The sequence below is a fragment of the Asterias amurensis genome, chromosome 11 (assembly GCF_032118995.1).
Source record: "Asterias amurensis chromosome 11, ASM3211899v1".
NCBI classification, from domain to species: Eukaryota; Metazoa; Echinodermata; class Asteroidea; order Forcipulatida; family Asteriidae; genus Asterias; species Asterias amurensis.
The window spans coordinates 22,050,299-22,062,476 of NC_092658.1; the positions used below are offsets into that span (position 1 = coordinate 22,050,299).

A 12,178-nucleotide genomic window follows, 5' to 3' on the forward strand; every position below is an offset into this window, starting at 1 on the left:
GTTTTCATTTTTGCATATTTAAGTTCTAAATTGCTAACTGAACTTGGTATATTAAATCTAAAAATTTTTTTGAAATTATACATGTAGGTCATAACTGCTTTCAACACAAAGAATTTCCCTTTTAGTTGAGTAATTTGAAAATGTTTTTAACGAAACAGCTATGCATTTGTGCACAAATGCAATCACGCCTAGTTTTACTTTTTTTGCTGCTAAAACAAGTTTTTTATACAATCGCACTTCAAATCACGAACCCGTATAAATGGTTGTTGATGAAATAAGTATGATTAAGGACAAAAATTAGGGGATAAGATCGTCCAAAAATGGGAATTTGTTGTTTTTTGTTTTGTTTTCTCCGTTTTGAAAATTGTTTGCATTATTACATGTTGCCTAGTTAAAAAACTTGCAAGCGAACCAAAACTTGTTTGACCCCAAAATATTTTCAGGGAAATATAGGATTTGAACTGCCTCTAGCTACCGGGGCAATTTCGGTAGTCTAGTTGGTATAAAGACACTGCTCTAGAGTTGAAAGAGTCGTGGGTTTGAATCCCATGAGTAATATGCCTGTGATAATTTGTTCACAGGACTCGGGAAAGTACTGAGGATACAGTGCAACACACATAAGTGAATGGGTAAAAATATAAACTTTTCCCCTACATAGTTGAATACAAGTTGAGTGTTTTTAAAGGTCCAATTTCATGGAGAATAATCACAAAAGATGGCACAAATGCTAACTGATTCTCTCTGCTTTTGTAGCACTATAAAGTTGTGTTCGGGTTTGCTTGACTAATTCACTGTCAGAAATGTTGGCATTTACCACTGTTTGTTTCTGTCAATAGGAACTTCTACAGGGATTTCCAAGTCAACAAGAACGTCTGAAAAGCTTCCGAGCCAATCTACAATCATTTCAGACAGAAAGATGGGAGGAAAACTGGATAAAGACTGTACGCCCAATTTTGTATATATAGTGAGTGATAATGAATATCAGTTGGTTTTAAATCTATGGGTGCGTTCAATTAGCATTCATGTGTCGACCCCACAGTGCTCTCTCTGGTGAGCCCCTGACAAGAGCTAATCGTACGATCATTCACCCTCTCGTGGTGAGGTTATGTACCTTGGGCCAGCCCCATGACCTGTTCCACTTGGGGGGGCTGACCCGGGTGAGCTATGAGATCAAGCTATTTGAACGTACAGGGGGCAGACCGGGGGGCAGACCTGGGTAAGCTAATGGAACGAACCCTATATTACTTCACTCTGAAAACGACCATAACATTCTTTGTTTTGTAAGGGATTTTGTGACAATCAAAGCAATGGTTGGTTTTGTTGGGGTTTTTGTTTTTTAGGGGGGGGGGTGGATTTATTTTTTGGAGGGAGTCTCCAAATGTAGTTTTCTCTTTAAGACCGTCTAGTTTTTGTTCAGAAGGAGTTTTTGTTGCAAAAGCAAAGGGTACCCTGGCAATTGCTGTGGGTGCCGTGGGTTTGGAGGCATGAGTCAGCTTTTAGATTGGACTAATGAGTTTGTGTTGTTGGTATTTACCAATCATATTTCTGTTAAATTAATTTTAAAAGGAGTGTCCTTGGGAAGCTGTATATTGTCACCATTTTTATGTAGAGGCACTTCCATAAAAATCATACATTTTAGCAAACCAGTGTTTAACACATTTTGGATGTTGACATTTTCATTCGCCGTTTTTTTTACATTGAAGTAAATAACACTGTCAAGTTGGCAAAAACGAGTTCTCTCTGCACTTTTTGTTTTCGCGAAAAGGCACTTTGTATGTTTGTTTACACATTGGTTCGTACACAATCCACTGTAAACAGACCTCGTTCATGCAGTAGTTGCGAAGAGGCAATTGTATTAAACAGGTAACTACTCATTATTTAAACTTACTATGATGAAAACAACTACAGATGTGCATGATTTAAAATTCCACCTGTTTGGTAATGCTTGGTAAAATGTCCAAGTTGTGTTGGCAAACAGTCTCTGAAACAGTGATTTTAATAATAGCTTTAAAACGCTGTTTTCTCCAAACATGAAAGTTTAGCTACAGTGGCTGAAGTGCATCTATGTGGAAATGGTGAGGATACTTGTATGTACTGTTGATGAAATTAGTGTGTTAATTATTGACTGTCAGGGCTCAAGCCATGTTATATGTGTATATTTTTAAATTAGTCTTCTCAACCACAAACAACCCACCAACAACTTTAAATAGTTGTTGGTGGTTGTGAGGACTAAAGCCGTGTTCGCACTGGATTAATATTTTGGGTAACTTAACCATGACGCTGGGTAACAAACGGCGGGTTAACTTCCCCACCGTCCGCACTTGGAATTATTTGACTCGGGTAGACTTACCGATACCGTGGGTAAACTAACCGAGCTGGCCCCCTGCGCAACCTATGATCGCACTTTTCAGCTTGATCTTTCTAATTATTGTTAATCTAAACAATTCGATATCAAATTCCGGCGCTCCGTTTTTTTTTTCTTACAACTTGAAAAGAAATACCTCGCCGCTTCCTTGCTAGGCAAAAAGCATGCACGCGGCTAGGAATACCCTCTAAACTATTTTCTGCACAGTCTGGCTCCATTGTGTTTTTATTGCTTGTTGGGTGTGCGGTGCCGGAACCAGACAAAAAGGGACCAATACTTGGCTAGCTTAAGTTCATACGATCTAGTGGTTGTTGACTGCATTTGCCTATTACTGCTGTACAAATCGTCGACATACATGTATTGGAACTTTTGATCGCAACTTCCAAATGAGTCATTTCTCTAACTATAAACCTGTCTACGGGAAAATTATTGTCCACGTTTTTCAGCTAAAGAGTTGCATTCCTGATTTTTGCTACATCAAAAAGTTTGATAATCACAAAAATCTTATTCTTCCTTGACAAAACATGTCAGCTTCTTCGGGTATCGGACGGATGGTGGGAGATTTACCCGAGTTGTCGTGTCCGCACTGGACTTTCTGGCTCGGTTAAACTGACCCGGTCAATCTTCCGGGGCACTCGGTCAATCTTCCAGGGCACCTTTGGCTCGGTTAAACTAACGGCGCGGCGTGGGTAAGTTACCTGTCAGGAAAGTTACCTTGGCTGTTCGCACTGGACTTGATATGGGTAAGTTACCCATTGGCTCGGTTAGTTAGCCCAACTTAAGTCCAGTGCGAACACAGCTTAACTGGCAGTCTGTGTGAGCCTGTCTATCCTTGAAACTAAAACAGCCCCGGATGGTTTGATAGACAGAAGAGAGGATGCCGCAAAAAAAAACACTTGGTCCAAGCAATGGGAGAATGAAGAGAAGTCTTTGATATCCAGTACGTGGTCAACACATATAATAATATGAATATTAATAACAATATATTTAACAACACTTTGGGAGACTAATCCCCCTTACTCACAACCGCTGAATTGCGAAGGACACGGCTGCCAGCCACATAGAATTAAATACATCAAATAGTGGGGGGGCCAATGTACTCCCGTGGAAATTTTATGTTAATTTTTGGCAACCATTATAAATGCATTCTCATGAGTCCCTAGAACAATAAAAATGATGTTGCTATTTTTTCTAATGACCTTTAGTGACCTTGACCTGAGGTCAAAGGTCATGCATCATTTTCACCTAAAAATCTCCCTTTTGGACAGGTTTTCAAAGAGTTTCAAGGCAACTGAGCATATTTGTTAATTGTGAGCATATTCATGGTAATAAATCTAAAACATAACTATATTTACAGGTTTTGCAGAAGAAAAAAGGGCAAAGTGCCTTTTTGGGGTGTTTTTAAGGACCTTTATTAATAAGTAATAGAAGTATAAACATTTGAACTCTCCTTTAAAAATATCAACGTATTTCAACTATTTTTCACGTTTCGTGTTTTGTTGGAACATCACAGTGTTGTTTTTCAAGTAAAAGTTCAGTATTTTGAGGTTGGTTACTAAAAACAACAAAAGTTAATGTTTCTGATTGTGTCAAAGACCTATCAAAACAGCATAAAACCAAATTGCTCCAGGCAGAACTAAATCGAAGGATCCACCTCTTCCTCGTTAAGCCACAAAATATATCCAATACTCATCTTGTTGCAAACTTCCCTGTCTGCCCTGCACTTGCCCAGTTCTGGGTGGTTCAGGTCAGTGACCTGCATGGGCAGTGGGACTGGCATTTGTTCCTCTAATATCCACATTTGATCATATGTGTCACAAGTTGGAGTAGAGGGTTTGGGGTTAGCACCTCTCATCTCCCTCCACCTTCCATCCATACTCATTTGCTGATAGTATGTAGATGTGGCTCAGGGACATCGTCCTGGTACCACACCATGGACTGGTAATGGGCTCGTGCGATTACTTCCTTCAAAGCTCCTCATGTGGGTGGTAACTTTTGTGGTGCTAACTGATTCTTTGAGAAAAGCCCAATCTAAGATCTGCAACATTTGTTATGGAAGCATACCGGGCTCCTAAAGTTGCCAAACAAATAAATACCTCAATGCCTCCTTCTTTAGGCTCCCAGTGCAGCAAATGCAGATACCACCTCAGCAGTACATTGATTGAGTGACTGCAAACACTTATTGACCTTCCGGGCAAACCTGCCCATCTGATCAGCTCCACTGAAAGCATGGAAGCCTGGTAAGGCTGCAGCTTAGGCCGCACCAGGTGCATTGGCTATTATTTAGGTTTCAATGGAATTTCCTGTTTCTTAGTCCCAGTGCCAGTGACAAACAAGGTTTTCTTGCAGAGTTGTTGCTATCGTCGAAGGACAAGCACATCAGTGTCTGGTGAGTGGATGTAGCTTACAGTTCTGTGGCTCCTCTTTGAACAGCATCTATGCTGTGCAGGATCTTTTTAGTATCGTCCTCTTCTTGTGAACTACGAAGGTGCTGCACATCTAAATGGTTCAAAAAGACATCCTTTCTTGAGTTAAAAATGAAGGTCTCAGACTTCTTCTCAAAATGGTGAAGGGCTTTCTTTTTTGAGCAAAGTAAGCATTCAGCTCGTCCTTGGTGCTGGTACTAGGCCAAACTTTTTCAACAGGTACCATGCAGTTGATCTGATGTGTCTGCTTTAAAACTGTCAACAGTGTTTGCCACTCATGGGCAGGTGCTGCTACCAAAGGAGCAGTTGAAGGTTTTTCTGAGGCTAGGAGTGAGTTGTAGGCAGTCCAAGTAGGAATGTTGTGCCTTGTGATCTTGACTGGCCGACTTGCTGATTGTGCATTGTGGGTTTCAGACACCAGTTGGTGTTCTAACTCTTTCGGGGTGTCCATAGATTGTAGTTATCTGCTGTTTGACTGGAGCCCTGGACAGCTGAATCATCACTGTCACTGTGCTGGGCGGTTCATCAGAGTGCAGTTGGGCACATGACTCTGTGTGGCTGCTTTCACGCACCATAGTGCGCCCAAATCATCTTTATGACATTCAGACCATGGGCATCGAACCCCTAGAAGGAGTCCCTTCTAGGGGTTTGATGTCCATGGACTGACAGCCCTTCTAGGGGTTTGATGTCCTTGGACTGACAGCCCTTCTAGGGGTTTGATGTCCATGGACTGACAGCCCTTCTAGGGGTTTGATGTCCATAGACTGACAGCCCTTCTAGGGGTTTGATGTCCATGGACACACCAGGGTGCGTGAAAGCAGCCAAAAAGAGTCATGTGCACGAGGCAGCCTCAGAACATCCTTCACCGATCCGGTCTTGAACCCAGCAAGGGTGGAACCTTTGGCAACCTTGGTGTTTGATGCTGAACAGGCAACAAGAAGTGTGAAGTAGTTAGGCCTTTCAGCCTGTTGTCGTCATGGATTAACTGCAGTGGCAGTGGCATTGAGTGTTCATATCCAATCTGGAGTATCTTCATTCTAGTCACTTTTGTCCACTGCAAAGAAGGTTGAAGGTAAGTTTGCTCCCTTTTTTCTGTTGGCCTCTATAACCAAGCTTGCCAACTGTGTTTCTAGGCTCAGGATCCATCAGTATTCCATGCGGGAGTTCTAGAAGCTTCTTTCTCTGTCAGCAAATCAAGAAAGAGCACTAGACGGCGCCTATATAAGAATGTTCTGGATGGCCCTTGGTGTGCACTGGGAAATGCACAACTCCCAGCTCTACGCTGCCCTACCAAGAGTATCTGTTAAGATCAGGGAACGAAGGATGAGGCTTGCTGTCCACTGTGTCCGCCATCCAGAGCTAGCTGTGAGCCCTTAGTGCTTTTGGAACCCATTGATGGAAACAGGAGCAAAGCAGGAGGAGACTAACATTCAGAGATCAGCTGAAGAAGGACGCAACGCAACAAGAAACGCTGATGCTGGACCGGGATGCGTGGAAGACAACTATCAGAGTTTCCCGAGAAGGCGTCGGCTAAAGACATCCTCTCGCTCAACTGACTGACTGACTGTCAACTGACTTCTGGTAGCCTAGCTGTAGCAACTAAAACAATGATACATTCCTTATAAACATGCAGTAAAAAGCATACTAATGGCACCCACCAACTCTACATGAAGCTTGTTTTATGGAAGCTGCCATTTTTAAGTTAATTGCGCCCCAAGAGTTGCCAAGAGTTCTTATAGCTAAATATCCTTATGAAATTCAAATAAATTCAGAGGCATAACCAAACCTTGACACAATTAATGATTCTAAAACATTAAACATCGTCATGTTACATACCAGTCATAAAATGATTGGTCACATCTGCATTTATTTAAATAAAGGTCCTCAAAATGAACGTAATGTAACATTTTGCCACTTTTCCTTGGGCAAAACCCATTAGGACATTAATATCATATGTTAATGATCATGAAGAGACTCACAATTAACTCTAAATATGCTCAATTGCCTTGAAACTCTTTGAAAACCTGTCCGAAAAGGAGATTTTTAGGTGAAAATGATGCATGACCTTTGACCTCAGGTTAAGATCACTAAAGGTCAATAGAAAAAATGGCAACATCATTTTTATTGTTCTAGGGACTCATAAGAATGCATTTATAATGGTTGCCATAAATTAACATGAAATTTCCACGGGACCCGAAATCTGTACATTGGCCTCCCTACTACAAGGAGCACAGCCAAAGATCTAAAACATAGGTGTTTTTTAAGTCATTCTGTGAAAAGTTAATATTGGATGTATAGGTCAGGTCTACATTGTATGCTATATTTCTAGTTGTAGTACAGTTACAAACTGGGGCCAATTTCATAGAGCTGCTTAAGCACAAAATTGCTGAAGCACGAAAATAGCTCGCTTATTTTACACATGTTACTGGCCAAAATTTCATGACATATACATTGCTTGTGACTGGTATTTAGCTGTTGTTTAACTAGCATAACAATTGAGTGGAGTCTTCGCAGGTAATCTGATTTTACTAAGCAAGGATTTTTTTGCTTAAGCAAAATTGTGTGCTTAAGCAGCTCTATGAAATTGGGCCCTGTTGTGATGTCTTTGTATTAAGATCCATGATGTGCTGATCTTTCCCCAATATATTGGCATTATTAATGTTAAATGGGGAATAAAATATGACGAACATGTGGGTTACAAAGATACAGTAAATAAAATGATGTGATAAGGTCATGATTAATTCAGAAGTGGAAATCTTCATTCACAGTTAGTTTTATTTTGAGATAATACAAACCAGCCTTGTCTAACAGGTACCAGTAAGCAGTGTACATAATAGGGTAACAGTGTTTGCAGTTTTGATTTAAGTGCTACCTTCTTGAAGGAGAAAAGATAATGTTGCGGGCTGAGGTTCATTTACAAACTAAATTTAAAACTGCTAACGACCTTTCATGTGAAATCAAGATGAATGATTTCATCATTAAACAAACTTGGAAATTTTTGGGTCTACTTCACTCATACTTACCTGTAGAGCACAATACTATTTTTGCAGGATCTACCATGCCAAAAATGTAGCAGAATTACCAAGTCTCACGCATTAGGCGTGAGACTCACGCATTTTGGCTCTGTCTCATGCTCACACGCACAGTAACCATTTTCTCACGCGTTGGGGCCAGACTGGGGAAAACAAATTTTTTAAAATAACGACAATGCATTGCCAAATCTCGTTCGTGTGTACAAAAAACGCAATCTACAAAGTTTGCACAATCTTCAGATTGCACGCAGTTTATCAGAATCATCAACTTGAGCTGCCGTACACACAGAGCGCAAATTTGCAGAGCTTAGAAAAATCTCACGCATAGCTGGCCTCTGGACTTGGCATCTCTGATATAGTGTCAGACTAGTCTTTATCCCTCAAACAATTTTCAATATCTTCAACACATTACACACACTATATTCCCACCCACAGAAGTGTGGGCGGGGTCTACGAGGGAATACTTACCTGTAGAGTACAATACTATTTTTGCATATTTCCCTATAACAGCAGGTAATATCGCTAAGAATTAAATAGCGCCCTCTATTGGTCGCCCCAAAGTGCCCCGCAGGGTACCACGTGATCTTCCTCTTTTCTCTTAGCGGCAGGAGGGTGAGACGTGGTTTTTAATAACTAGCAAGATTTATTCTTAAAACATCCCCACTTTTGCTTTGAGAAGCTTTCTTATAATATCCTACGGCCAGTACGGTTTGTGGAACTGATGTAGTTTGTGTTGTTTTGATTGATATAATTGTGTGAGAAGAAAATGAAGCGTTTTGGGAGGACAAAGTCTGTCGTAACTGAGGGAAATTACACCCCCTCGGGACAGTCCGAGTCCTCGGTAGGCTGTGTCGGCGACACTACGTTGCCGTCCCAGTCTACCGCCCAGCACCCACAGCCACTGTCGGCTGCGGGTTCTGGCAGTCCCACTGGTGATGTCGGGGGGGCCGAGTACCCGGTCCCAGGCATCGGCCGAAGATAGTGGGACTGGCAAACGCAAGGCTGTGTCCAAGGGGCAGGTTACCCGAGCCCCCAAGACGGAACTTAAGCCTAAGAAGGGTCGAGTTGGTAAGCAAGACGTTGTACCGGTGTGGCGGTTTCAGTCTTCCACCGTGTTCAGTTTTCCGGTTGACGTAGCCGGACATTTCAGCACGTTATTCGAATGGTTTTAGCTTTCCGGCGTGTTCAGTTTTCCGGGTGACGTAGTCAGACAAAACTACCGCCGCGAGTACCCTGGCGAGTACTGTAGTGTAGTTCTCTGAGTGACCCCAAATTGTTTTTATTACGATTCTTTTCTGTTTAGTCACATATTCTCTTGCCCCATCTTAACACGTATTCATGTGTACAACACTGCTTGTGCCACTGATTAAAATAAATACAGGATAATTTGCTTGGTCTTCACACCAAATTCTCTCATACGATCCACGCGTTCGCCGCTCGTTGTACTCGTGGACGCCGCCATGACAGCTACCGGGGAGAGTGTAACACGGATGACTCAATACGGCACTAAGACGGACTACTATCGCTTGCTGTGCGCAGGCAACGCATGACGTAATGTTACCGTATTTGGTCATTCGGAAAACTGAACACGGCGGAAAGTTGAAACCGCCACACCGGATCTGATGCTTGCCACCGACCAAACCCAGAGTACCGGGCAGCCCATTGTGGCTACCCGTCATGGCTCAATGGGTTCTGGCCTCTCGGGCCCCCCTGGCACAGTGCAATACAGCACGGGTGACCGGGGCGGGTTGTTAACCGGGTTTCCGGACCGCGCAGCGCCCGCCAACCCGATGGGTGTTGGGGCACCGCGAGCCGGGGGATGGCTAGACGGACTGTTGCCCCTGAGCAGGTCACGCTCGGACATGCGCTCCACGGCATCGGGTTTCCGGTGTTCGGGGTTGCCCGTTCCTCAGCCGTCTGACGTGTCTTCGGTTACTCAAGGCAATACGTCACACAGGGGCGGAAAGAATAAGAAGTTGCGGCGTGCGTGCCGCTCTTCCTCGAGTAGCTCGAGTTCGGATCAGTCTACTCACGGCAAACGCCGTAAGGGGGAAGATTTTATGACAAGGGCTGATCTCTTCCAAGCATTTCAGTCCTTTATGGCATCCCTGACTGGCCTCCCTGGCCTCCCGAGGGGGGGCCTCATGTGCAGGACCGGGACAGCTGCAACGGTTATCCATAACGGAGACAGAGATCCGCTGGATCAAGTGTGCATTGATCGGATGCAGTCAATCAGGGCCAATTCCAAATGGCGTCCGTATTCATCTCGTGAGAGTGAATACTACCAGTTTCCTCAGGTGGACTTCGAGGAGTTCTTTGCCACGCTAGTGCTACATGACTCTGTGAAAGATAAATTGGTCCCCGATGCCAGGGCCACAGCATCCAAAAGGGCCTTCCCAGACAAAGTACGAGATAAGTTTGAGGAGACCCTGAAGAAAGTCGATGTCGCTTCTAGATTTGGTATGTGGTCAACATCATTTTTGCTGCTCTTGACCGAATACTTGGCCATGGGGGCTAGTGAAGTGACGTGTCAGGCTCGCGGCAGCCTCCCATCGTCGGACCCGTGGGGGCCGCCTCCGCGACTTTGCAGGGTCTTTGGCTCAGGTGACCTCCGACCGATGGGTGCTCAGTTCAGTCGATCGCTGCTAAGCGATCAAGTTCACTGGCACCCCTCTGACGCCGATCCCGACTGACCCAAAACAACGCCTCTCTCAAAGGGGAGATTACATGCCTCATCAAGAAAAGGGTGGTTCATGTGCTTCCATTGGGCGAAATAGGGTCGTGGTTTATGTCAACCTTCTTCTTGGTCCCCAAGAAGGAGGCCGGCACTTGGCATCCAATCCTAAACCTCAAGCCTCTGAACAGGTTTATTCGCCCAAGACGGTTTTGGATGGACACTCTCAAAATTACATTGGAGTCCATCCGGACGCCGGCATGGGCGGCAAGCCTGGATTTGAAGGACGCTTACCTTCACATTCCCGTCTGCCGAGAGCACTGGAAATTCCTTCGGTTTCAATACCAAAATGTCCGATACGAATTCTCAGTGCTCCCGTTCGGCCTCTCCACCTCCCCTCGGGTCTTCTTAAGATTAGTGAAGGTGGTAGGGGTCGGTGTTCACCTACCTCGACGACTGGTTGATCATGGGTCAATCCTGGACCTCCATGGAAGCTAACATGGCGTCTGGTAGCTGAGCTGGGGTTTCCCTTAAACATCGAGAAATCCCAGCCGACCCCGTCCCAGTGCCCGACTTTTCTAGGGGCGTCACTCGACTTTCGGGCTCGACTTGATGAACCTCAAACAATGCGTTTCCCTCTTTTTGGCAACTTCGGGGGCCCGGCTCGGGCCTGGCTCCGGCTGTTGGGGCTCATGGCCAGCATGGTGGCCGTCATAAAGTTTTGCAGGCTTCAGATGAGTCTGATACAACTCCACCTGCTTTCCTTTTACCGACCCACACCTCCGGTGGTGGCTCGACGACGCAAACCTCTTGGGGGGTCAAGCTTTCCGCAAGCCCCGACCGTCATTGACTGTCACAACGGGTGCGTCTCTGTCGAGCTGGGGGGCTACCCTGGGCCAACGCCAGGTGGCCAGGTGTTGGGGCCCCGAGCACAGTTCGGCCCACATCAATGTACTCGAGCTGCTAGCAGTGACCTACGCTCTCAAGTGTTTCCGGAGGGTGGTGGTTGGCCAGGCGGTGTTGGTTCAATCCGACAACACCACCGTCGTGTCATACATCAACTGCCAGGGGGGGACTCGGTCCCCCCAGTTGTGCGAACACACCTGGGAGCAGCTCCACTGGTGCATGCACAACGAGGTCTCGCTGACGGCGATTCATCTCCCGGGCGAGGAGAACGTCACAGCGGATGCTCTGTCCAGGGGGTGGATCCACCCCACAGAGTGGACGCTGCATCCTCAGGTTGCGCAACTGTTGTTCCAACTGATCGACCACCCACACGTGACTTACAACGTCTTCTACTGTGATGTCACAGAGTATAATTAATATTTAACTGGCAGGGCAGCGCTTCCACGCTCTCATTGGTTTTGTACATCTCCCCATTTGGGGAGATTTTCCAATTACAACGTGCAGAGTAAGAAACGACTTCGTCAAGTCCCATTCTCGGGACCACATTTTGACGGCAAGCGCGCACTGTACTGTATGCTACGGGGTTGTTTCATAGTAAGTTGAGGTAATAGCTTAGGGACCTCTCACACGAGAATGGGACTTGAATCAAGTCTAGTTCTTCCCCAGAGGGCAGACATCTTGTTCCAACCAAGCTCGGGCCTCCTGCACCCAGCCCCCCAACATCTCCCTGACGTGCTGGGTGCTGTCACGCAGTCACTCTGCGCAGCAGGCCTTT

At 45.1% G+C, this 12,178-nt stretch overlaps 1 protein-coding gene across 1 annotated transcript in view; it reads left to right on the forward strand.

Annotated features, from left to right (window-relative positions):
* LOC139944553 (chitobiosyldiphosphodolichol beta-mannosyltransferase-like) overlaps nucleotides 1–7,744 on the forward strand; it is a 92,942-nt gene extending 85,198 nt beyond the window's left edge. The window contains exon 10 of the mRNA XM_071941600.1: nucleotides 837–7,744. Within this exon, the coding sequence (XP_071797701.1) occupies nucleotides 837–965 (129 nt within the window). The 3' untranslated portion in view covers nucleotides 966–7,744. The remainder of the gene's footprint in view (nucleotides 1–836) is intronic.
* The last annotated feature ends 4,434 nt before the right edge of the window (nucleotides 7,745–12,178 follow it).